This window comes from Triplophysa dalaica, chromosome 6, assembly GCF_015846415.1.
Source record: "Triplophysa dalaica isolate WHDGS20190420 chromosome 6, ASM1584641v1, whole genome shotgun sequence".
Taxonomy (NCBI): Eukaryota; Metazoa; Chordata; class Actinopteri; order Cypriniformes; family Nemacheilidae; genus Triplophysa; species Triplophysa dalaica.
In genome coordinates, this window is record NC_079547.1 from 229467 (window position 1) to 256524 (window position 27058).

The following is a 27058-nucleotide window of genomic DNA, read 5'->3' on the forward strand; positions in this document are numbered from 1 at the left end:
TGTGTGTGAAATTACGACAGAAAACGACTAACATTTCTTTGGAATTTCCTCACCTCACCCCTGTCTTTAACTGCATGTGACGAGAAGTGGAAATCACAGACTCTACGTGATTGTTAAAAAACAGTTTATATGGACATTTAGATACAAATTACATCACAAATGGATTCAGAATATGTAGAGAGAAATAATTCAACTCAAAAACACGGTTACACTGTAAACCAAAGCAGAGTATGTGAGACAGGATTCATATTTATAAGGTGCAAGAATGAAAGAGATGCCATCTTTAAAAGTTTACAGCACAAACGGAGGAGATTTGAACCTCCATTATCAGAAGAGCAGCTGTCACTCAAGATCTCGCGCCATCGGGCAGGTAGGCGAGGGTAATACATGAGACACGTGACAGAGGACGAGAAAAAAGCATCTTTTAAGCATATGTAAAAGAATTTAGGTACAGAGATATTTCAATATTACATAATACTGTGGAAAATGTATGCATAGACTGCAAAGTACCTTTCGAACACAAAAACGAACAAAAACGCTGTCTGGTATAGTGTTTAGATTGTGGTCAGTTATTCGTTCAACTTTTAGATATAACAGCATTACCCATCATCCAAACACAAAAAAATTGGGGCACAACGAATTTTAAGTGTCTGAAATGGCAAAACAATGTCTGTCCTTCACCAGGATACAGTCAAATTTAGAACTCTGAATCTATTAAAGCGGATGACATCCCCCCCCAAAAAAATGCATGAAACGCATGATAAAGAAATGGTTCTTGAGGGCACGCTGCGTCCTTGCACGTTAACATGATGCCCCATTCCCACATCCAGCCTTTTTGAAATAATTAACGAACCACTTCAAACAATATATAAAAACCTATTGATACAAAAGAAAAAAACACCAGAATTACAAATACGTTTACACACAATCAAGAATGTGCTTGACTCGTCTTTGGAACCAAAATTCAAACAAAGCAAAATACCAATATACCGAAAGAGAAGAGGACACACTCAAGAAGAGAAAAAAATACTTTGTAGTTCTCTTTTAAAATCATTGAATTTAGATCCTCCATATCTCTCCAACTAAATTTGGGTTGAAAGTTGCATATTATACTAACTATGCTAATGAAAGAGTGTCAATTGGTGTTCCACAAAAGGCCTGTTCCATTCTGAAAAAAAGGTTAATAGTCAATAATTTTGTAGCATAATTTAAACACTTGCTATAGGGATTTGTGTGTGTGTGTGTGTGTGCTTTACACGTTTATGTGGGTTCAGATGGTGTCCTGAGCTCTTTCAAAGCTAAGACACACACACAACCATGAGAAACGAATGAGGATAATAATAATGTTTGGTAAAATTGAGTCTACTCTAGTTTACTTGCATATAATTACTATTTAATTTTAAAGGTACGCCTCTTCAAAACGGTCGGATCGGAGGTAATGTTTAAAGAACACAAAGCCTTCAGCCAGACGGAATATTATGACACATCGTCCCGTTTGTGTGCATCACAGTTCAGAGACTTGTAACAGCTGCTGGCGTTGCCTTTCATCCAAGATCTTCAAGAGAAAGTAAATTCACGATGGTTGTCTCCTTTGTCATGTTTCTGTGTTTGGGATGATAGCATCAGCATCATCCTCCCTTACACAGCCAATGGGATCCACGTATTTCAAGGTGATCCTTAAAATGGAGAAAAGCAGTCCACATAAACGTCTCTTTTTCTTCTTAAAGAATATTGATAATTATTGTAGTGTGAAACAGCAATGGGTGACGTATAAATGTGTTCACTGCAGTCCTGATGCTCTGTGCACATGTAGTTCAATGGCCACTAGAGGCAGTCTAGAGCCGTTACTGCATGCAAATGTGCAGAGAGAAGAGCCAAGGGAAGAAATGATTGGAGTTTGTCAGTCAAGTTTCAGTCAGATATCTCTTACTGTGTAGTGTTTGACGTTATGACGTTTCCTTAAAAAAAAGCAACGATCTTCGACGTGTTGATTTATACTTGCATTCCTTATTCAAAGTTTGTTTGTAACAGACGTGTTTTACAAAGTGTGATTTGATTTTTCCCTCCTTGTTCCGCAGCCGTTGGTGAAGTATCAGAGACATAGAATCTGGAAGTATATTAAAGGTACTTAATACGGCGAAAACCGGCTGTATCCTCCTCTGTAAATAGTCGCCTGTGAAAGAAAAAGTTTGCTTAGAAACATGCAGATGACTTATTTGAGATAGAAGTTATTCTGGACAAAAATGTAAAGGACATGGCTTACCATCGCTCCCACACCATACGCCGCTGCTGCTGCTGCTGGGGATGCTAGTGCAGCTGCATACGGATCTGCTGCATACACACGACCGTAGCTAGACGATGAAGAAATAAACCAGAGATTTTCCATAATGCAAAGCAACAACGTATTATTATATGTGGGTCCCTTTTCTCTTGCAAGTCAACTACTGTCAATGGCGAGTTGCGCAACCAAAAATGTTTGAAGTCAAGAAGACCGTGTTTTTCTGAACATTAGGGCCGGGGGTCAAGTCTAATCACTAACCTGTCGCTGTAGGCGGCCGCAGCTGCTGCCGCTGCCGCAGTTTGACTCGCTACTGCCGTAGGCTGTGTATAGCGATATGCCGTATAACCGCTCTACAGAGAAACAGAGCAATCATCTTTCAATCAAATCCAGCAATAAAGCAGTTCAAAGGTCAGTTTGCAGGAAAAGAGGCTTGAAAACATCAAAGAAAAGCAAATCTAATGTCCATCAACACATTCTGAGACCCTGTTACGCACCGTGAATCTTCCTCAGTGGCAAACAAAGCACAGTAATGGTAAACTAAAGAATAGTTCCTCTAATGATTGAGAGTCAAAGTAGCTTAATATTTTGTTTGTCAAAGAGGGAGACAAGCAGAAATGGGGATTGTGAGTGCATTAGCGTCAGTATCATCTTTACCCTCAAATGCACGGCTATACGCAACCAGGGGTGATCAAATCGATTAACTGGTGCCACAGACAGACAGTGAGATTAGGAGAACATCCACACAACCAAACAGACAGCATGCACCCCAAACTGACAAAATAACAAGCAGCTTCTGCCATTCTCTCCTCAGCAGTCTACCCTACGGCCAATCAGAAGACTCTCCCATGATCCCTCACACTCCCGCTGAGGAAGGCAAGACAGGAAAGGAAAACAGAGTTAGAAAGAGACAAATGGAGATAAAGTGATCCAAGGAAGAGAAGCAGGTGAGTTATAAAGGAAAGAGAAAACATGAAAAAAACAAAGAATTGGAAAATGTGAGAAAAGAGGTGAGGAGAGCGTGAGACCTATAGACGAATTAAGTGTGACCGCATGCCAACACAGACCGAGTTAACATGCTGTAGAGATGGAAAGATATATATTATTTATATATATAATTAGAGAGAGAGAGAGAGATAGAGACAGGGACTCTGGGAAGGGGACAAAATCAGATCCACTCTGACCAAACCCAAAACATCCAGAGTCCTTGGAACTATCGTAAATATAGCGGTAATGCACAGCAAAAACTACCTGCAGGACAGTTTTTACATTCTCAAGTGTATGTCATCTAAGGCTTAGGGGCGGTGGTATAACTGAAAGTAGAACCGAATCCAAGATACAGATAGTAGATGTATCTGCATGGCATATAAAAGAATGTCACTGAAGGGCATTTGAAACTTACATACTGCTGCATTGATATTTATCATACATTCATTTTTTATATATTTTTATTTATAGAAAATGTTAATAATACAACATTTCAATGCCATAAAATTACTGAAACCATGACGTTTGAGTGACCAAAGCAACTAACAAATTTGGTCATACCACCCCCCTGTTTGGAATGTGTGTGTATTTATAAACAGTTTATATACACACACACAGACATCGTCTGTAAAATTTGAACCTGCCAATTTAAATTAAGAGAGAAATTGTGAGGAATTCAAGCAGAATTTCTTGCTCCCCTTTCATGCCCTCACTCCCGTCAGATTACTGTGAGTTAGTAGGAAAACAAAGACAGCAATCTCACACGATCAATATCAAACAAATGTATTAATCAGAAGTAGAGATGCACACTATCCGTCTGAGAGCCTACCTGAGGCATTCTGCCACTAACCAGTGTGTCCTGAAACACTATTCTACAGAGAAAACAGAAAAAGCTATCGTCAACCTGGACACACACACACACACAGACACACACACACTGAGACACTTGAGTTCACACAACAAACACTCTTGCTCACACAGAGCCGTTGAATTGACTGAACCGGGCTGACAAAAGTCATCAGATCATTACGTTAAAAAAATGAGCATTGACAGTCTATGCTTAAAGTTCTACGGCTCTGTGCTGCTACAGTTTGCACGCGGTAAAGCACTCGGAAAGAGAGAAGGAAAGAGACAGGAAGTGAAGACAGGAGACAGGAAGTTTCATACTTACATACAGCTCTGCAGCTCCATAAAACCCATCCTGGTACACCACACTGAGAGAAGAGAAACAAAACGACAGAACAAAAGCGCAGAAAAAAGGAAAATGGAGAAACGTAGAAAAAGAGTGGAACAGAATAAAATAAAATCAACAACAGTGCGCCACCATGTTGCCGTTGGAGGAAAGAAAAAGGGGGGAGATGGGAAGACAGACCACGAAAAAGAGAAAGTGAAAACATTAATTCACAAACATGCAGTGCACTCCATCATAAAACAGAAAAAAAAAATGCCACTTTGATCCCGATCATCTTTGAGCCATGACATCATCAAATAGTTAATGTTGGGAGAAAATGGCATTTTTGTGTGTAATTTGTTAAATTCTGATTACGTAGTTATCTGGGCTCATCCTCATTCGGAGCGGAACACCAGAAGCAGCAAATGGTCATGCAACATGCAGAAAACTAGAAAAAATCAAGTCTGCATGTTTGTGCGTGTGTTACCCAGGATAGGCCTGTATGGCAGGCTGAGGAACGGCAGCTCGCACCGCTCCATACACGGGCCGCCCGCGACCCCGTAGATGATGAGCCCCTCTGAAGGTTGCGGCTGTGGATGCAGCGGCTGCGGCTGCAGCGGCGGGATACGGAAACCCTGGAACTACAGGGATACGAGCATGAGGTCACGTCGTGGATCTTGGTTATTTACATGCATTGAAGACCGTTGAATAATCTCACCTGCGTAGAGCTCCGGTCCGTACATAGCGCTCACCATAGGACTCAATTTCCACCCAGCTAAACCCGAATAAGAACAGAGAATGAAGGCATCCCTGCGACTGAAGGGAAAAATAAAAGGCAATTCGGCAATCTGAAAGACTTTTTTTTACCGTAAGGCAGTGTGCTGAGACCTTCGCCATTAGCATATGGACTAACCAACTTCTTATTGGTCATCACTCGAGCTGTAGCGTTATTCACCTGTTCAATCACAGACAGAGCAAACATCTGATTAGCAACAAAAAATTCCAAGAGCTGTAACATTAAATCTAGAGCTGTTCATATAATCCAAGAGCCTTCAGTAATTCTGCAAACAGGACTAAATATACGAAGACTGCCGATCGTTGCGATATTAACATGAATTTGAGTTTAACACTCATATCTGTAATCAACGCGTTATACAAAAGGAAATATTCACAGGTACAGCAGAAATTGTGGACTCATTGATATTCCCTTATATTGCTTCATGCATCAGTTTAATTTCCACTAATTTTCAAACATTCAACACAAAAACCCATAAATCAATATGTAAAGCAAAATGAAAACAGGGCATTCCATTGCTAAAATGAAAGAGAGAGAGAGAAAGAAACAGAGATCACACATGACAAAATCAATACACTGTGCACAGCTTTGAGGAAAATCACATTCAGCCAATTACAGTTCATTAACCAGAAATGAGCATATCAGCCAATCAGCAAGCATCAGATGCAGGCTATGGACCAATCCAAATACTCTGCAGCCTAATCCCGCCCCCTCGTAAAAAGAAAACAAAGTCGTCATAAGAGAGGGGGGGATGTTCAGAAAGAGAGGGATGCAGGAAAGGAAAAAAGAGCCAGTCGACACATTCAATGAAACCACAAAAATGAGAGAAGATAAAAAGAGAGACAGAGAAAAAGACTAAGAACAATTCACCCAACCAGAAACGTCAAACTCAAAAAGCCATCCAGTTTGTTATGAACGAGTACACCAAAGTGCGTCAAATGAAAGGAAGCCTGTGATTGGTTGTTGTCAGACCTTGTGAGGAGTGACGGAGTTTATGGGTGAGAGAGAGAGAGAGAGAGAGAGAGATGCATATGCTACATGTCACAATAAATGAACTCATGAAGCCTGAAAAACACCAGCAGGCATTGACACGCTTCTCTCACACGCTGAAGACCAATAATGCAAAATACTGTCTTACACGCTCACACACACACACTGTCCAATACCAAAGACCAAAAACAAGCTGGAGTTGATCATCCTCACATGAATATAAGGGCATAAATATCGTCTGAGAAACAATTTCGATGTGTATGCAGGTTTAGGGGCGTTTTTGCCTCGTAGGCTATGAAATAGTCAGCAGATAAAGTGTCTTAGTCTGAACTGCATGAAAAAGCGATTCAATCACGAATGACTCTGAGAAATAATGACGGCACTTAGGGTGGGGCGGCATGACAGTATTCTGGAAGTGTGTCAATCAGATTTTAACCAAGTTCTTTATGGTCCTCAAACGGTGTTTCAACCCGTCACGTTAATTCAAAGCAGATGCGAATTGACTGATGTCAGAAATATCAAGAGTAATAAACTTTTTCCTTTGGTTATTCGTGATAGACATTACAACATAAACTGACAACTGGTTTTCTAGTGACATCACATTTACACTTTACGACTTACAAACAAGAGAGGATTTTGTCAAAGAGCTAAACAATAACTATTATTTTGTTTTCACGATTAAGGATTCTAAGTCATACCACCCATCCCTAATGAGAGCTCATTGGACCAACGTGATAGATGAATGGATGGACGATGGATGAGAAGAGAAATGAAGGGTGGGGGGGTTAGAGTGACAATCTCATCAGCTGTGTCAGTGCTGGGCGAAGAGTTAATGATCATGAGAGAAATGGAGAAAGGGGGAGAAATGGCGAGCGCCGGGGAGGGAATGTCATTTCTGTCAGTACCCTGTGGTCCTTAGCGACTAATACAGACATGAGACTTTAAATGGTGATTTCATTTCGTTTCCATGCCTCTGTTGCAAAATGTACCGGGACAGACCTCTGGGGAAGAGATGCCGTTTAGCTAGCCGCAAACAGACGCCGCTTGGCCGAACTTCTTAAAGAGGACGAGGGTTGCCGTCGTCTCCCAAAGGGCTTTAATGCATCTCAGATCCCTCACGCTAATCAGTGCAAAAGAGCGAAAGACCACAGTTTTTAAAGCTTGAGGGGGCTGAAGTTTAGCTCTCAAGGGTTTGTGGGATTGATCAGGAATGAAGCCGTACATACACAAACTTACCATGAGCCGGGAAACGGCGTGACGACACGCGAGCAGTTACCGTGGAGACTGACAACGATAACAACACACAGAAATTGTCAAGGGAACAGAAAGGAAAAGAGAAAATGAACAACAACAAAAGAAAAAACAAAACAATGCAAAAGAATGTGTGAACAACCAGAGGAGAGAGAGCGAGAGAGATAGAGAGAGAGAGCAGAGGATATTAGAAAACCAAAGTCCGGTGACAGGTAACATGGAAAATAAAATGGGAAATTCTGACATTCACACTGGTTGAAAGAAAGCAAGACAAATCTTCAGGTGATCAAATCTGTCTGTAGGTGTGCTAAAGAGCCAGCGGCCGCATTCGTCTGTTTTACAGAGGAGGAGGAGGAGGAGGAGGAGAAAAGGGACGAATGGTTAGAGAAACTCAAACACTCTGACAAGTCCAAGTCAAAGCTGCAACTATGAGCCAAAGTTTTACAGGAATGAGCCGTTAGTGACATGCCAAACAAATGACATCACTTGAGGGAGTGAGGTCAGAGGCAAAAAGCAGACACATGGACAGGAAATGATGGAACAGACAGGAAACAGTAGTGAGTGCAGTGCTGGAGAGAGAGAGAGAGAGAGAGAGATGAGTGAAGAGTTTGATTGTGTATCGCTCTCTCCACAAATCTCCTCTCCACATACACCAACAAACACATTTGGGTGTTATTACATACAACATAACATCATGATCAATTCAGATTCTATTATTCAAATGAAAGAAGACTCCGTAAACACAACGCATTCAAAGCAAACAAAGAAATCCAAATGATTCGAAATGAAAGTGCTATTGCTGCCCAGATTAAACCCACGTCCTGCTTTTGAATGAATCTGACGGATTCAAACCACTATCAGACTCATGCAAACCCAAAAGAAGATGTGCTGCAATCACGTCTCTTATCCCATGCACAAACAGCCATAGACACCAGAGGGAGCTACAGAGCAACAGGCATCATGCATCAAACACCAGGGGTGTCAAAGACAGACTGTGGTCTAAAGAAAATATTTGTGTGTGCCTTTATTACATTGCTTTTACATTTTATATCCTCAAAACATTCAGCAACTACTAGACAGACAGATGAATTCTTAAATCTGTGGGTGACAAAAAACAACAACAGAAAATATATCAGAAAAATTAAAACATTACAGCTTAAGTTAAATTTAATTTCTAAGGGATTGTGTACATCCAGTCGGGTGGTAAACCCCCACGGGGGAGTCAGCATCAGAGATTTAACAACAGGCCGGATGTACATTATTCCGCTACTTGCCATATGACATTGATTTGAAATATTTGATTAGCTCTCTTGAAGCTAAAAACATGAAGAAAATAACATTTCGGCATCGTCTTTAAGCCAAAAAAATGAACATGTAATTTGGTTTAGTCTGTAGTAAATGTAAATCATATTTATATTACATAATTTCAATCTAAATATGTGAAAGATTAACCTGGACCAGCCACCTTTTTAGCAGTTGTGATGAGGGAATTACAAACCTCATAATGTGGCAATTGACCAATCAAGAATCAAGAATTTAAGTAGCATATATACAACATCTATATAAAACATCTCTGGCAAATGTATCGGAGTAGCATAAAAATTATTGAGCAACAGATAATATTTGAAAATGAAATTGACACCTCCGAGCTGTAGACTAAGATTACAAATAAAATTACTTAAAGCTGGATTACAGTCTAAACTAGGGGTGGGCGATCTAGAAAAAAATTCAAATCACTATTTTTTCCAGATAGATCACGATTCACGATTTTATCGCGGTTCTTCTTCAAGTTGGTTTTAAGACTATTTTGCAAATTAAAGGGGCTTCAATAGAGCCAAACTAAGTCCCCATATAAAAATATCCTCTTACCATTTATATTTTGAAGAATATTTTAATCAAGTTAATATTTAATGCAAATGCAAGACCATAAATCAGCTGTTAGAAAAAACTTTACATTTTGAATTTTGTTTTTCATCTTGTTGCGGCACTCGGAGTAAAGCTGTGGAATGGGCGTGGAGGATAAATATTTTTGGCTGGGTATTTCGTAACGTGGATCTACGACTTTGAGCAGTTTTTTAAAGCCCTCATTTTCCACAGTCTTTATGGGAATCATGTCTTTGGCCAGGTAAAATGCGACCGCGTCAGTGACATCTTTCCAGCGCTTGTTCATTCTGTCATACGGATACGTGTTTTTTTTTCTCAAATGGTTCTTTCGCTAAAGTCGTTGTTTAAGCCTTTTAGTTTCCGTATGCTTGGTTGTACCTGATTTACTCGCGTGGGATCCCTTTATAATTTGACTGTCGGCATACTCTTTCAGTCCCTTTTATTTTGAGGTGGTTAAAAAGGTTCGTTGTGTTGCCTTACGACGCTCGAATCTTATCATTGCCACATTTGCAAATAACTGTTGTTTGGGCCGTGTCAGTTGGGGAAAACCCAAACCATTTCATTATTACTGATGGAGAACTTTTTTTAGGGACCAAGTCCTCCGTGTTTCCCTCCATCTTCACTGACCGCGTCACTTAATCTTACTGAATTCACAAGCAACGTATACGAGCTTGTTAACATGGCGCAATCTATCGCAAGTATGTTGACGAATTCTATAGAACACTACTATATAGGACGATTTAACGATTTTCCCGAAAAAGTGGATCGTGCAGTCATTTTAATCGTTCACGATCTAATATCGTCATATCGCACACCCCTAGTCTAAACTGGCAAAAAAATAAACAGAAGAAAGTAATTACCCCCAGTCTATGAGAGACAAACGCAGGCAGCCGTCTCAGATATCATGCAGGAGGGTGAAAAACCCAGAGGAGCTCAAGAACTATTCAAAACACCCAAAAACCAGAACGCCAAACACGCCTGGCTCACACATGCAGCACTCGACCGCACACACACACACACACACACACACACATACACACTTACAGAAAGCAACAAGCTTCTTCTGATCTTCAAGTCTGACAATACAAATCAACAAAAGCACTAAAAAAACAAAGCCATTTTCTCACATTATGCACACAAATGCCATAAAAGGCATAACACCACAGTTGTGAAAGCATTCAGAATCACCCAACAGTCCTTGTGCATCATAAGATTCCAAGCAAATATTTATGAACAAAAAAGCCATTCCAACCAGGAAGAACAGAGACGGCATCCAATGCAGTACGCGATTGGCTAACGCATATACTGTAAGCATGCTCAGCACAAAACTGATCATTGAATGTAAATGTGGAAAAACGCATGCTGTTAATAACCAACACTCAGCCAGACAACCAATCACAGAACAGGCGAGAAAGTCACAGGAACTACAGTGGACTGCAGTCAAGATGGCACCATGCATTGCTAAGCTCAAACACACACTACTCTTGAGCCCTAAGAGGACACACGTGTGATCAGAGAAGTGTACATTTTGATCAGAAAGAGAGGAAGACACACCTCGATCTTTCGTCCTTCTACGATGGTTCCGTGAAGTCTCTCTCTGGCTTTCTCGGCATCTGCGCTGGTCTCGAACGTCACAAACCCGAAACCCTGAAACAAAGAGCAAAGAGAAAGAGAGTCCGAATGACATTCAGTTTACACTCAAATGCTCTGCATCAGCTTCACTATAACCTTGTGTGAGAACAGACAAGACACGTTAATTCACTACAGATCTTCTCCTTTTCTGAGGATCTCTAATCTTTTTGTAATGCTTTACAGACAGGTCATGGGACACGGCACACCCTTGAATGTTAGGACCACAAATTTGAAAATGAAGAGCTCTAGTGTAGAAGGTTTAGTGAATAACAAATAACAGCCCTGTTTAACGTCCAAAGCATTTTGAATACAGTGCAGGCTTTTCCTATCCAGCCTGCTTTGAACCTTCTGTAGTTATTTTCTTGGCAATGTGAACTGATGAGCCAAAACATAACAACCCTACCTCTCTAAAATACACCAACCAGCTGTGGCATGGAGCCCTCAAGACCCCTAAAGACATTAGCACCAGATCCCTCGAGTCCTTCAGGTTGCAAGGTGGAGCCACCCCTACTGCATTGTTCCAGCTCACTCCAAAGATGTTCAGTTGTACGAAGATCTGCACTATTAAGAGGCCAGGGAAACACCCTGAGCACCCCATCATTTTGCCCTGGCCATTCATGAACAATGCGTGGAGAGTGCCGTTATCCTGCTGAAAGAGGTCTCCTTCAGCAGAAAACACAACGGTCATGAATGGTGTACCTGGTCTGCAACAATCTTTAGGGAAGTAGCTTGTCTCCAATGATTGGTCAGACCCAGGCCTTCCTGGAAGAACACTAACCAGAGAATCACACCTCCTTCACTGGCTGGTCTTTGCCCTACAGTGCACCCTGGTGCCATCACTGTTCATGGCACACATATACATCTGTCCAATTGATAGGCCCAAGTGACTCTTCCACTGCTACGAGGTCCAGTTCCAATACTTGTGTGTCCTTTGTAGCTTTCCACTGTGGACAGGGGTCATCCTTAAAATGGTGTGAACTGCGCCACAGTAAACCTTATGTTGGCTTGGAACAAACAGGATAGCCTTCATCGCCCTCTTGCATTAACGAACCTTGAGTGTCCAGCGGTCTGTTGCCAGTTTGCAACCAACTGCTGTTGGTAATTTTCAACACTTCTGACCAGGAGCGATTTAAAATCCTTGATGGTTCAGAGAAATTCTGTCCCAGTCACCTTACCTTAAAAACGACTTTGGCCTTGTTAGAGGATGATCAATAATATTCACTTCACTGGTGACAGGTCATAATGTTTTGGCTCATCATCAGTGTAAAGTAGCTTTTGCTTCACTGTATGAAATGATCAGGACATTTCGCCGGTGCCTCACACAAGAAACATCCTTGTTAATGGCGACATGATAAATCCAACTCACAAGAGTTTGATTTAAGTTCCTTACCTTTGAGCCTCTCTCATTGAAAATGATCTCAACATCCAGAATCTTTCCAAATTGCTATAAAAAATAGAAACATAATAAAAACACAAAATGTGAAACAAAAATTTATTTTTAGGCCAACACACAACTGTTTCCATTTGATGTAATGGAAAGTGGGACTGCATCAAAAACAACACACTGTAACTACAACATTGATCACCAGGTGGCAGAATTGGGACAGTTAAGTGACTGTTTAATTGCATGATCATTAAAGCCCGACTCCTACAAAGCATCCAGTACCCCAAACATCTGCCGCAGGTCCGGGTCTCTAAAGCGGAAGGGAATGTTAGAAACATGGAGGCGTTTTGGGGTGCCTTTGACCTCTGAGGACTCGTCACTGCTGCCTGAACCGCCGGCAGGAACACACTGAGTCTCTGTCTGAGGTGACCCGTCTGACAGCTGAAAGACAGACAGAGAGTGAGACAGTCTTCTCGGTACCTTACGTGTTTCACAAAGTACAGACATAATGACAATCCATGCATGAAACTGCAGTTACAAGGTGCCATCGAGAGCTTTGTCACAAAAGCTGGACCAACAGGAAGTCATTTGACACCCATGTGTTCTCCAAGGTCCTCCAAATGGCTTGAGTGATCAGGAATCACCATATGCTCAAGATGGAGGGGGTTAGCACTTACTTGGGGATTGCTCGGGTTAGAGGAGGGGGTGCTGACTCCTGCCGGCAGCTCCGTTTGCCCCTGCCCCCCTGTGGGGTAACTGACGCCTCCCCCAAACTCCAGCGCGAGCCCATTCTGGGGGGGAGGAGGAGGAGGGGGAGGGAAGGTGGAGAATGGAGGAACAAGACCCTCCTGAGCCACCATCGTGTCCTGTGACCCCTGAGAGAGATAGAAAAAGAGAGAGAGAGAGAGAGAGAGAGAGAGAGAGAGAGAGAGAGAAAAAGGTAAATTGACTGTCTGGCCAGGATCCACAAAATAAAAGCAAGTGAGCAGGCACAGGAAAGAAAAACAACTTAAAACACCAGGAGGAGACACAAGAGCAGAAGTGAAATGAACTGGAATGGAGCCACAGAAACAGACAGCTCAACTAACGTCTCTGTTGTAATTTGTGAGAGGATTCCGTGCATTAAAGATATTGTATTTCTCTCTTTGGTGACTAGAGAGTTCAGGCAGCTGTTTAAATATTCACGAGTCGCTCATAAATAATGTGGTGTTGAGGACTCGGTACAAACTACACAGCAGAAGGACCCACAGTTGACATTAACACTACTCCCTGTTGTAACAGTTGTATATGTTAGCATTAGCTTATGCCTTGGCTAACATAAACTAGCAATAAACAGTACCGTTACAGCATTTAGAAATCTTAGTTTATAGTATTTTTGCCAATTACTAATGTATTTTAAAAATCAAAAGATTTTACTGTTAACATCTGTTAATAGACTGTAAACTAACAAACAATTGTATTCACAAAAATTATAACAAGCATGTTATCCGAGGGGAGGGCTCGAAGCTCGAAGATTTAGCCTGAACACAGAGTCCTCCCTCCTCCATAAAAGGGATATATACAACCAGATTAGCTTAAGTAAGCTTGAATTCAAAACGGTCACATGGTGAGTGACAACTAGCTCCTCCCAAACGTAAATGTTAAATTAACTTCAATTAAAAAATGCTAACAACCTTATTGTAAAGTGTTACCAAAAATCTTTACAGTACACTCTTGAGAACATTTAAGGAAAGCAGGATTCACTGCACAGATACACACACATTTCAGTGCTCGTGTGTCTGTTAGAAGGGCTGATGGCATGGTGCATTCCTGCTTCCAGCATCCGACATCTCTTCCCTACATGGCAGCGTGGTGAGAACAGAGAGAGAGAGAGAGAGAGAGAGAGAGATGGACGAGTGGGGAAGAGACGTGTGGTATTTATAGCTCCAAGATCTTCTCCAGAACCATACACATCCCTGCACAATTTAACCATCCTTCATAAACTGTATCTCTCGTCCATTTATTGCAGATTTCGGCAGATCTGCTTTCAGCTGCTTACAATTGGAATTTTAGCACAATCTGATAAGTTATTAATCTTATTTGTCATCAGTTTAGTCGGGTTGGGCGATGTCAACCAAATTAGCATCGGGCGATGTCTACAGTGAAACATCATGAGGGACGATGATATCACCCTGTGGCGATATCTAGGCACGATCTGCGCAGACACACATCTTTGTACAGCACGAGCTGGGCAGTTATAAATTCAGACATGTGTTATCTATGCAGCACGAGCTTCACAGTTATGAAGTGAGGCTTGATTGTATTGTTATTCATACTATGCTAGCTGTGCAGACACGCTTCTTTCTGCAACGAAACCTTTGCAGACACGTGTCTATTTTATACATTACGAGCTGTGCAGACACGAGTCTTAACACAACGCAAGCTGCGTGTAACCGGAACGCTCCGCACCGCTCTCAGCGGGCCTCGAACCGGGTTGGTCCAGCATGGGAGTCGGGCACTCTAGCGAGGAGGCTAAAGACCGCAGTCTCTAGCGTCTGTCGCTAGAGAGTCCTTGAGGTCGGGAAATGAGGTTTACATACTGCACAGCTCTACACTAGCTTGCCTCAGTTACATGCGCAAACTTGTCTTTTACACCACGCGAGCTGCGTAGACACGTCTTTTTTTTACACAATGCGAGCTGCGTAGACACGTCTTTTTTTTTACACAATGCGAGCTGCGTAGACACGTCTGTTTTGTACACAATGCGAGCTAGGCAGATACGTCTTGTTTACACAATGCGAGCTGCGAAGACACGTCTTTTTTACATAATGCGAGCTGATGCTGTGCAGACACGTGTCTATTTTATACAACGCGAGCTGCAGTGAATACAGTGGAGTATGGCAGAGCAACGAGAGTCATGTGAGGAAAGAGTAACATTTGTTGAAATTCCGGCTCGACATCGGCAGGTCTGTCAGCCATTCCGCGTTGGTCATCGATGTCGTCTATCAGCAACACCTTACTGTGTATTGCTAATTATTATTATTCAGATTAAATCAATTGTGGCCTTTAATAATAATAATCCCATTCTGTCGTAACGATGAAAGACTTTCTTCAGCTCATCATAGAAACGCGTGTCCGTGTGTGTGTGTGTGTGTGTGTAGACTTGTTCAGCGGAGCGAGAGCTTCTAAACACTGACTGCTTTAGTTACGGGTCAGCTGGCGTCCCGCTGTCATCGATGCAGCCATGACCCTACAGTAATAAACAGCTCTTACTCCCCAACAGCTTTCGACACTGCACCTCATACAGATTACTGAAGATGCATTCATTTAAACTAATTTTATTTGTCGCTTAATGTGACATTCACACGTCACACAAGTTTGTGCAGAAAATTACTAAACAGAAGGATCTTTCTACGTTTCATAAAACATAAGACAGGACACCTCGCACAACCTTGACATCACCGAGCTGTCGTCTGATTGGCCAGCTCTAATCTGATCTCACTGCTCTCTTTCTGAACACCGCGATCGTTCATCGCAGACCAATCAGCATGAAGCAGTCTGTGTGGTCCAAAGGTCCTGAATTCAAATCTGGAAACAAATAAAACCTCTGAAACAAGCACAAACGCTTGTGTTCGAGTGTGAATGTTTGTCTGTCACACTCCACCCTCAGCATATGTGCTACGGTCAGGAAACTCGTTCATCTCGTTTGGGTAAATGACGGCTTCTTTACACAACACACCATTGTGAACACAATATTAAGCAGAAGACACCCATGATGACAGTTATGATCTGTACGTTCAGAGTAAACGTCGTCCCACGTGTTGATCTCTCGACCGCCGCGTCATTCCTGAACTCTCCCAACAATAACAAACCAAGAAGAGTGAACTAATCGCACAACACGGACATGACTCGCTCGGTTTAAAGCAACATTCTGGGTCAAATTCAACCAGAGCAGCGGCTGTAAGGGGAAAATTCTCTGTCACTTTCATCTTCCCTACTAATTCAATGAATGCAGAATAGGAGATTTACTGGATGTTGAAATCATGAATCATTCAGTAATGTAATAGGTGACCAGACCACTCTGTTGCTGTGTGTGTGATCAGATGTCTTAATGGGCAGAAATATATATATTAATGGGTGTTTTAGGGCAGATACAGATTTCAACAATCCTGTGAGGATTACATTCATAGAGATTTCATGTTTAAAAGCTTGTGAGTATCAGATCTGCCATACCATATTCTACAGTCAAGAGAAAGAAAGAGAGAGAGAGAAACAGATAGAGAGGGAGACAGAGAGAGAGAGATATTTCAGGTAAATAGAGACACAGGCTGTGCTCAGAATGACGTTGTACTGAATACGGCAAGTACTACTTTTTTGAAGTAAAACCGATGGCATTATTCCAAAATAAAATTTCAGAGAAATTCCTGAACTGTAGTTCATTTCAAGTTAGGCATCACTTCAAATATTCAGATATTTTATGGTCATTGATTATTCTGCGTACTTGTAGTTATCTTAACAAAACGATTCAAAACGATATAAACCAAAACAGATATTATTTCATTGTTATTTCTTGTCCTTCATAACAGTTATAGATATGTATGGAACACAATGCATTGTGGGACAGGGCATTGTCCCACGTGAGATGGTGGTCTAGTGGGTTAAACCACTGAACTGGTAAATCAAAGGTTGATGGTTCGATCCCAGTATCCACCACCAGTGTGTCCTTGAGCAAGACACTTTACTCCATGTTGCTCCAGGGAGATTGTCCCTGTAATAAGTGCACTGTAAGTCGCTTTGGATAAAAGCGTCTGCCAAATGACTAAAAAATGAAAAAATGTATAGAGAAGTATCTGTAAACTGTTGCATTCTGGGTATAAAAGTATATATTGAGCACAGAAAATACTCAGCGGAAAGACGCATGTTAGCTGTGGTGGTCAGCCTTAGATTTCTACAGATGACACACATGACTCTCAGAATAGAATCATATAGAGTTCACTTCATAAAGCAACTGTGTGTGTGTGTGTGTGTGTGTGTGAGATATGGTGGCAGGTGAATGAAACGTCTCTCCCACCCTTCAGGCCAAATGCTGGGTGGGGTTCAAATACCTGAACTTATCTCAAGAACTGTTAATAAATGCAACTGCAGTCTCTATACATGTTAATACGTAATGAGAGTTTTACTCTCTGCGTTTAGAATGAACTGCACACAAACACCACACACCTGTGGACAGGGAGATTGAAGCACCTTGTTTACCAATAATATGATTTAAGTGTTCCCACTCTGTTTTTGACATTGCCTACATTTGTAAGGACATAATCCAAAAAAAATTAAGATGAACCTGTATACACACATACGCGCTTGTACTATATTACTTGGGAAATTCTGTAAACTACTGTTTTTATATTACACCGTGTCTAGCCCGGACGCAAATCGGCGCGACACAACAGAAGACATTAGAAACACATTATATCCAATTAAAGTTTTACATTTTGTCCACACTTAATGCTACACAGTGTTAGGCCAATGATCTGATCTATCCTCTTAATTTCACCAGATTTATGAATCTTAATTTAGTAAGGAGAAGTTGGTTGTCATAACCTTTCACTAAGGTAATGAACAAATCTAGAAAAACAAACAAACAAAGGGATATAAGCTTACACCTGAAACACACACATCTGCCTTTACAGCAGCTATAGCTTAACTTTCCCAAAGATTCCGTCTGTCACCTTTAAAAATCCATTTCCATTCCCTGCCCCCAACCAACCAATTCCTGCTTTTAAAGGAAAACATTGAGATAACAGCTGCTCGGACCCTCGGGAAAGACAGGAGAGGGGGAGGGCGAGCGAGAGACAGGTCAAATCAGTAAAGAGAGCAAGAGAGAGACAGGTTCAGGGTATGAGAGGGAGCAACAATAAAAGAGTGATTTACATCACTGCGTCTGCATGTTAACACTAAAGCTGTGTGTGAGAGATGACGGAGAACTGTTGTCAGACACCTGGCCAGTTCACTCAAGAGACAGCTGGAGAAACACACCAGTCATTCTGCACCTCATTCAGATCGGCCGTTACAAACACACACAAAACCATGTCTGATGTGTAGCTGCAGAAAGACTATTCTAACAAACAAACACAAAAACAAAACACGGGACAGACAGAACTGGTGAATGAAACAGATGAGAGTGTCACACAAACATACACGCTGACAGTGAACAACACAGAAGATTTAACACACTTACCGACAGCACATGAGGATAAAACAATCCCATCATCCTATTCCACACACAACTATACAACACTATACTGACTCGTTATACTGATACACGTGTCCCCCTGACTGTGTGTGACGGACACATCCAAGATCTCTCTCTCCCTGTGTGTGCGCGCGTGTCTGTCTCTCTCCCCCTGTGTCTCTCTCTCTAAGTGTGTGTGTCTCTCCCTCACTGTGCATGTGTCTCCCTCTCGCTCTCGCTCTCTCTGGTTTAGATCCTGCACGTTCATGTCTTGTGTCCTCCTGCAGGCTGACTCGCTCTTCACTCCTCCCCCATCACTCTCTCTCTCTCTCTCTCTCTCTCTCTCTCTCTCTGTAGCTCTAGTGGTGTAAATCTCTGCTGCATCTGACAGAAGCAGCACATCACAGTCTTTACTTACATGTATTACAGTGACATCATTTATAATAATAAACGTGGCGTGAGGATTATGTCGCATCGCTGCATTAAACTTTTGTGGGATAAACATCTTTAGTGAACCAATGAGCTTGTCTGTGCTCCATCTTCCATGATGTGTGCAAATTTACACATTGTTACATAAACTTCCAATTTAAATATTTGGCAAATAAAATCCAAAACCAATAGTAACTGACCAATGAACACACATTAAACAATATAAACTGTATCTACTATGGGTAAACACACATGTGTTTTCAGTAAGCATGTTAACCGATTGGACAGTCAAGACATCGTACCCGACACAAGTTACTACATGCACATACAACACGTCATGGCAAAGTGCCTCTGGAATTCAAGCTCACTCAGTATTTGAGAAATACCTAACCAATAAAATCAATGTAATATAATGTCAGTGATCAGAGCGAAGGGAGTGAGGGACAACATGACAGATGTGAAGGTCAGAGGTGAACGGCTGGTGATAAAGGGATAAAGAGATGGATGGAGAGATTACACAGAGAAAAAGATCAAGCGCGAGATTAACTACACTACGCGAAGCATCCCAACACAAATACAATCTGCTGCTGTATTACTCAACGCTAATCTCAAACATCAAAATAAACAGCCGTCTGTCTTCTTTAGCTCAATTCATTATTTTCATTGAGTGCCATCCATACATGAACACATATCAGGACAGAAGTATCCATGGAAACCAATGTAGTTTTCTCAACAGATGTGTCCAATTTTTAAAAACTGGATGCTGCTGTAAAATACTTTACAGCTGAAGGTTCATTCAAAGAATAAAGCACATTCAATCTCAGGTCCACTTGAAATGATTTTGTACACAGGGGTTGGAGATTTCTGTGGCGTCATTGACTACCATAGTAGAAACAATTTAAATGCTAGTCAAAGAACACCCCAGAACAGTTTGCTTTGGTTAATCCCTCAAATAGGGCTGGGCGATAAATATCGTTAATTATACATGTCTAAATCGATTCAATGTTTTCTGCACATTTCTTCGGTGAACTATGGCTGATGAATCAGTAGGAAGTACTGCTCAATCTAAAATCACTACGACATTGAGTCATTTATAACATGTATTTTAAAAAGCAACACTCGTCTATCATCATCACTATAAATCAACTTTATTATCATGAAAGTACCGGAAAAGGTTTGAAGAACAGCAAAAAAATATGACCACAGACATTTCCTGGAACCAATCGTTCTTCTTCCGTTTCCCATATTCATAGTTTCTGCACAAGACCGCCCTCTGGCTTTCAGATGTGGCAGTATTTAACCGTAAGTCATTGAGAAACTGAGAGCATAAGAATCGTACGATATTCCTCCCAGCCCTACCCTCAAAAAAATCTTTTCTGTTCAACAAGCAAAAATAATTAAACAATTCATGGAAAACCATTTATATTAGTAAGTATATCATTAGAAAACGTTTTTTGGCAGTGGTTCATTTTGTTTTGACAACGGAATAAAATTGGGCTGGAAATATTTCTTAGACCTGGCAATAGGGGTGTGCGATATGACGATATTAGATCGCGAACGATTAAAATGACTGCACGATCCACTTTTTTGGGAAAATCGTTAAATCGTCCTATATAGTAGTGTTCTATAGAATTCGTCAACATACTTGCGATAGATTGCGCCATGTAAACAAGCTCGTATACGTTGCTTGTGAATTCAGTAAGATTAAGTGACGCGGTCAGTGAAGATGGAGGGAAAAAAACGGAGGACTTGGTCCCTAAAAAATGTTCTCCATCAGTAATAATGAAATGGTTTGGGTTTTCCCCAACTGACACGGCCCAAACAACAGTTATTTGCAAATGTGGCAATGATAAGATTCGAGCGTCGTAAGGCAACACAACGAACCTTTTTAACCACCTCAAAATAAAAGGGACTGAAAGAGTATGCCGACAGTCAAATTATAAAGGGATCCCATGCGAGTAAATCAGGTACAACCAAGCATACGGAAACTAAAAAGGTCTAAACAACGACTTTACCGAAAGAACCATTTGAGAAAAAAAAACACGTATCCGTATGACAGAACGAGCAAGTGCTGGAAAGATGTCACTGACGCGGTCGCATTTTACCTGGCCAAAGACATGATTCCCATAAAGACTGTGGAAAATGAGGGCTTTAAAAAACTGCTTAAAGTCGTAGATCCACGTTACGAAATACCCAGCCAAAAATATTTATCCTCCACGCCCATTCCACAGCTTTACTCCGAGTGCCGCAACAAGTTGAAAAACAAAATTCAAAATGTAAAGTTTTTTTGCTTACAGCTGATTTATGGTCTTGCACTTGCATTAAATATTAACTTGATTAAAATATTCTTCATAATATAAATGGTAAAGAGTATATTTTTATATGGGGACTTAGTTTGGCTGTATTGAAGCCCCTTTAATTTGCAAAATAGTCTTAAAACCAACTTGAAGAAGAACCGCGATAAAATCGTGAATCGTGATCTATCTGGAAAAAATCGTGATTTGAATTTTTTTTCTAGATCGCCCACCCCTACCTGGCAACCCTGGCTAGGTTTTCTAGACAAAAAGGTGAAAATATCTGAGAGCGTGAGAGTGTGACGGATAAAGTATTGACCTTTCTTTAATTGAACAGCTACTGAACCTTGACATTTCCTCCCCTTACAGCCAGAGTGTGTTTGTAAACACAGATCACATGACCACGAGAGATTCTCACACATTCTAATTGACCATCAACTGATTTATATTCATATCTGCAAGTTGCCATTGAGCAAACTAAAGGAAACTGTGGCAAAGATTGCATTTACATACATTCACATTTAAATTGAGTTATTTAGCAGATGCTTTCATCCAAAGTCACTTACAAATGAGGTAGACGCTGGAAGCAATTGGAACAACATAAGGACAACAAAGAGCATAAGTGCAGTAAAACTGGTCTCATATAGCCCACCACAGTATACAGAGCTAAAATGTTTTAACAAAGGATAGAAAGAGTAGAAAAGAGACAGAAGTCAGAACTGATGGGTCAGCTGCTGATGGAAGAGACGTGTTTGCAGCTGATTCTTAAATATGGCTCCAGAATCGTCTGATATTGTAGCAGCGGTCAGATCATTACACAGATGTGGAACCCATCCAGATAAGGTACGCGAGAGAGATTTTTTCCCTTTTTTGGGATGGCACAACAAGACATCATTCATGTGAAGAGCGCACTGATCTGGCGGGTACATAAGTCTGTATTAGCGAGAGAAGATATGGGGGTGCAGAACCAGTGATGGTCTTGTAGGCCAAGAGCAGAGTCATGAATTTAATGCGAGCGACTACAGGGAGCCAATGAAACTCAATGAAGAGAGGAGTGACGTGTGCTCTCTTCGGTTCATTGAAGACCACTCTTGCCGCTGCATTCTGGATCATCTGAAGAGGTTTGCTTGTGCAGGATGGAAATCCAACCAGTAGTGCATTACCATAGTTCAGTCTGGACAGAACAAGAGTCTGGACTTAAACTTGCGTAGCATGCTCTGATTGGAAAGGTTTAATTTTCAAAATGTTGGATGAGGATGAATCTGCAGGACTGGGTGGTGCTGGCAACATGATCTGTGAAGTTGTCTACACACTATAAACAGTGTCAGATCTTGCTGTATATGATTGAACCACAACTTAAACTAGTCAGAGTACAGAGAGTGAATTTTTAGTGTTCACAACGGAGTTTAAAATGTCTAGGATTTTCATCATTTATCTACATAATAGTCTCCAAACGCTTTGGCAATTTTATAAATATACACCAAAATCCAAATTTCTCATTTCAACCACCATATTGGATTTATTTTTATCCACCGAGTTTGTCACAGTGCATACTGTGTTCTGGAATAGAGCGTCTGTCTGTCTGTTTGTGTCTGGTGTGGAGACACAGAAGTGTCTCTGCATCATCTCATACGGCCTCTGCATCGTGTCACAGAGACTTTAATTGGCCTCCATGTTTAATTGGTCTACAGTGGGGTTTAATCAGATTACACGCGCCTCGCCGCTCCGCCAGGGTTCAGACCCCTCTATTGTTCAGACATTAAAACAAGAGGATAATGACAACATAAGGGACAAACAGCCGAGAGCGAGAGGGGATGAAGAGGTTTTACAGCAGCGATTAAACTTTAACAGTTATATATTAGTCCAAAAGATATGCTGTAGTTAATATTTTATGTACATGAGACGCTCTGATCGGAACACTTACACAACACATTCACACTGTCGTTAAAGGCACAGGGAATTGTGGGTGATCCCAGTTTTGTCTTTTTTCATATTTTCTTGATAAACATCCGGTCTGAGTGTCACTCATACAGACTCCTGATGGAACACTTAGAACTGCACACACTATCACTCCAGAGAGAGAGAGTGAGAGAGAGAGACAGGATTTCCATCAGCTATTTTTATACAGACATTAAAAATGTGTCCGTTTCGAATTGTAAAAATTTCACTGCAAAAATCAACTAAAACTATAAAAGCAGTAATGAAAATATGTAGTACAATTACACTTAAATTAATTTATTTATAAATAAGGTATATTAAACTCCACAAATTATAAATAGTCATGATTCTTTAATTACAAGGAAAAAATGCTACATTGCTTTTTTGGGTTCTCCATAATTTTAGAGATTATTTTATTTGAGGGTCAGTTAAGATCTGAATAAACGTCTGTCCAGAGAATGAAGAAAGAAACATCTGGAGTCAATGTGTGTGAATCAGACCGATACGAGAGAGAGAGAGAGAGAGAGAGAGAGAGAGAGAGAGAGAGAGAGAGAGAGAGACAATGACTCATACAGAACCACAGTCATGTGCCCCATTTCCTGAAGGATTGAAGCGCTGCTTCCTGCCAACACACACTTTACTGAGATCAATGATCAATGAAAGAACTTTAAGAGTCTCCTTCAAACTTATGGACCTGTATGTGTTACAGTAGAAGAGAGAAATGAGAGAACATATGGTCTGTATGAAGAGAGGGAGGAGCTCCATGAAGAACAGCCCAGAAGAAAGATGACACGAGTGTTTCTCATAACAAGCCTGGAGCTTAATGTTTCCCGTGTGTGTGCGCGCGCGGGCGGGGAGGATTTTACCAGCAACCCCTCAAATTCTCCACAGCAGCTTGAATTATTAACACAAATCTGGCATAACTTGTGTACAGAACATTCTAGAAGTGTGTATAATAACCACACTGATGAAGACAAATCACGTGAAGAACAAATGGATTTGGAGACACAGACAGCTCTGTGAATGAGTGATTCTGACCTAAAACCTCCACAGTCTGCAGCAACAAACCAAACGCCTGATGATACAAATGGAGTCACGGCTCCATCGCTCACTGACCTGAAGACTCTTCCAGTCTGACACAGAACCATCAGACAACATCAGAGCACAGTTCAAAACACACTTCTGATATCTGTCGCAACAACCATCACCACCACACCCCGGTTTTATTGCCCCATTCATGAGGTCAAAGTTCAGAGCTGCCTTGGAAACACATGTGCGCAATCACATAAGGGTAATTATTAGAGGCGAGGTGTAAGTAGGGCAAATCAGATGAAATGGCCTCTGCCAATCATGTAGTGTCAAAATTACATTTATGACCACAAACACGAAAACCAAAATCTGATCTTATACTTAATAAATCCCTGTTTGTAATGCTGTAAACACGCTAAGGCTTATCTGAAAATCTCTGAGCAGTGTGTGTGTGTGTGTGTGTGCTTTAGCCCCCCCCCCCAACCCTGCATTAGGATAAATGTGAGATCAGAGACTAATGCCACTAAAGCAGCACAGATCTCTTTAACACAACAAAAAGCCTCTTTACTGTCAGTGATACAGCAAATCCTCCACTGATGCTGTGTGTGTGTCACTAAGATGAGTGACATCAACCAGACAACCCATCAATGATTTCCTCGCCTTTTCCAATCATTTGTGGTAAAGACTCATTTTGAGATTATAGAGATTTCACCTACAAGAATTTCTGTTTCAGTTTCTCAAAAATGTATTTATTTCTACACATTTTCCAGACATTCACTCCACTAAACATTTGACTAACCTCATATAACTCCAGCAGTTCTTTCACTCTTTATATGTGAGCATCTCTGTCATTTGACCCCCATTTCTGTCTCTCTGCTACAGGCAAATTTCCAGATGCTTTCCACAAACAGGATCAATACCTTTTTTGGACTACACATGAGCCACGCACGCACACACACACACACACACACACACACACACACACACACACAATCTGTTCAGTCTCAAACCCGTCATGGTGCAGCATGGAGAACCCATGAGCCATTAACCAGTGAAAATGAGCCATTAGAGTCCACAACAGAGCGCGAGAGGGGGGCTGATAGATGGATGAAAGTGCTGATATGAAAGATGAGATCACGTCTGTATAACGGAGTAAATCTGCTGGAGGATGGAAAAGTACCGCAGTGTGGAGAGATGAATGCAGCCCACTGCAACTCTTCCATGAATCAGGTATGAGGAACATTTAGTGCAGAACGGCCCTGGGGCAGACAGAAAACCCCTCACGAGTAGAACCCATATACCATTCAGATGATTGATCAGAGTTTTCTCAAGATCATTGATTATTTTCTTACATGACCACGGGATGTAAAAGCCCTTCAAGGGATCGATATTACATGAGCTCTTATGATGACTTTATTCTGTCCGTTTATAACGTTCAACAAACACAACGTGCGAGAATCACCGTCATTTCATATATAGCCTACGTAACGTGATATTAACGCTTACCTGCCCAGTCTCCTCGGTGCCGTCCATTCGCGCTCGTTTGCATTCAGCCCCGACCAAGTCCCCCGCAGTCACGGCGCCCTCCGGCTCCGGATCCCCGCGTTTCATTCCTCGAATCCCCGCCGAACCGGAGTCCAGATCCCTCTCGCGCTCCATGATCCCGCGGGTCACGGGCAGCATTAGAGATGCGACGTCGGTCGACATTAACATTGACGTGGGCCGCAGAGGTTGCGTATGAAGAGCGAATAACAAAGATCAGACGTTCCGTTTAAGAATCACAGATGTTTTATGGATCAGATTTGATGTTCATCTGACGCGTTAAAGCCCGTTAAAAAGTGACGCGCGTGTGTGCCGCATTAAAGGCCTTTGATCAAGAGCGAATGTTTTAGGCCTGAATACAAATAACACACTCGAACCGCGAGCAGAAAAATCGGTGTGTTCAGATAATCTAACGTTAAGAAAACGTGAGTCGATTGGTTCGAACACAGTGAGAATGAAGAACCAAGCTTAATGCGTCTGAACGTTTCAGATCCCAAACGCTCTTGTGTCGATCCCACTAAATTCAACGGAAAAGCCTTCAGTTCGTCTCTAAAAAGTGCCGTCGCAAAGAAACGCGAGAGAAACGCGATGCATCATTTCAGTTCTTCGAGCGTTTCAAGCGATTTCTTAAAACAAAGGAGTGGCGTGGAGCTGCTGCTTTGCTTTTCCTTTCTTCTCTCTCTCTCTCTCTCTCTCTCTCTCTCTCTCTCTCTCTCTCTCTATGGATTCTTGCGGCGCAGAGGAAACGCGCGCGCGCCCCTCCTCTCCGGTTTCCTCGGGCTCTCGTTACAGTCGCGCGCTGTTTTATTCCCGCTGCAGTTTGAGCTCGATGTTGTTTCAGTGGTTAACGCACGAGCGCGGACCGAGTCCAAGGTTAAGTTCGACCAGATGGTTTCAATTCTTCGTTTTTCTTTATCAGAACCGCAATGCTGCGATCGCAGAAAACGTCAACATGTAAGGAGACAATAATACATTTAACGTCTAAAAAAAACAGTTGGAAACAGATCGGTTGGGAAGAGAAATTGCTGAAGGACACGTTGATCTGATTCTGTTGTGTAACGATGTACGAAGACCAACAGCAATTGATTGTGATTATCGATTGAGTTTCAGTAATTCAATGTGCCTGATATGGATTTGAAGTGGAAAATGAAGGAGTCAGTCATCATCATATTTGTGGTGTGTGCCCGACGTCTAGCGGCCACATGATGCCATGACACCCATACAACTTCACGTCATATCAAAAGC

General features: G+C 41.6%; 1 protein-coding gene across 8 annotated transcripts; it reads right to left on the reverse strand.

Moving 5' to 3' along the window:
• Positions 1-107: 107 nt before the first annotated feature.
• rbfox2 (RNA binding fox-1 homolog 2) lies at positions 108-26931 on the reverse strand. 8 transcript variants are annotated; one of them, XM_056751145.1, is made up of 12 exons: positions 25778-26931; positions 13051-13248; positions 12656-12814; positions 12380-12433; positions 10912-11004; positions 5304-5391; positions 5155-5211; positions 4924-5077; positions 4095-4137; positions 2540-2631; positions 2264-2351; positions 108-2173 (listed from the first exon to the last, which is right to left on the reverse strand). In XM_056751145.1, the coding sequence occupies exons 1-12, from the start codon at positions 25982-25984 to the stop codon at positions 2129-2131; spliced, it is 1278 nt and encodes a 425-aa protein (XP_056607123.1). In that variant the 5' UTR covers positions 25985-26931; the 3' UTR covers positions 108-2128. The 8 variants fall into 8 exon arrangements, 6 of the variants coding, with proteins under 6 accessions (XP_056607123.1, XP_056607122.1, XP_056607127.1 ...); XM_056751144.1 differs by lacking the exon at positions 4095-4137 and adding an exon at positions 4437-4479; XM_056751149.1 differs by lacking the exons at positions 4095-4137; positions 25778-26931 and adding exons at positions 4437-4479; positions 18588-18825.
• Between the last annotated feature and the right edge of the window lie 127 nt (positions 26932-27058).

Excerpts from the sequence above, each read along its gene's own strand:
- rbfox2 (XM_056751145.1), bottom strand. The coding sequence starts at position 25,984 with ATGTTAATGTCGACCGACGTCGCATCTCTAATGCTGCCCGTGACCCGC. Across the intron at positions 11,005-12,379 it reads TCAATGAGAGAGGCTCAAAG|GGTTTCGGGTTTGTGACGTT; the intron begins GTAAGGAACTTA and ends TCTTTGTTTCAG. Across the intron at positions 5,392-10,911 it reads TAGAAGGACGAAAGATCGAG|GTGAATAACGCTACAGCTCG; the intron begins GTGTGTCTTCCT and ends GTGATTGAACAG.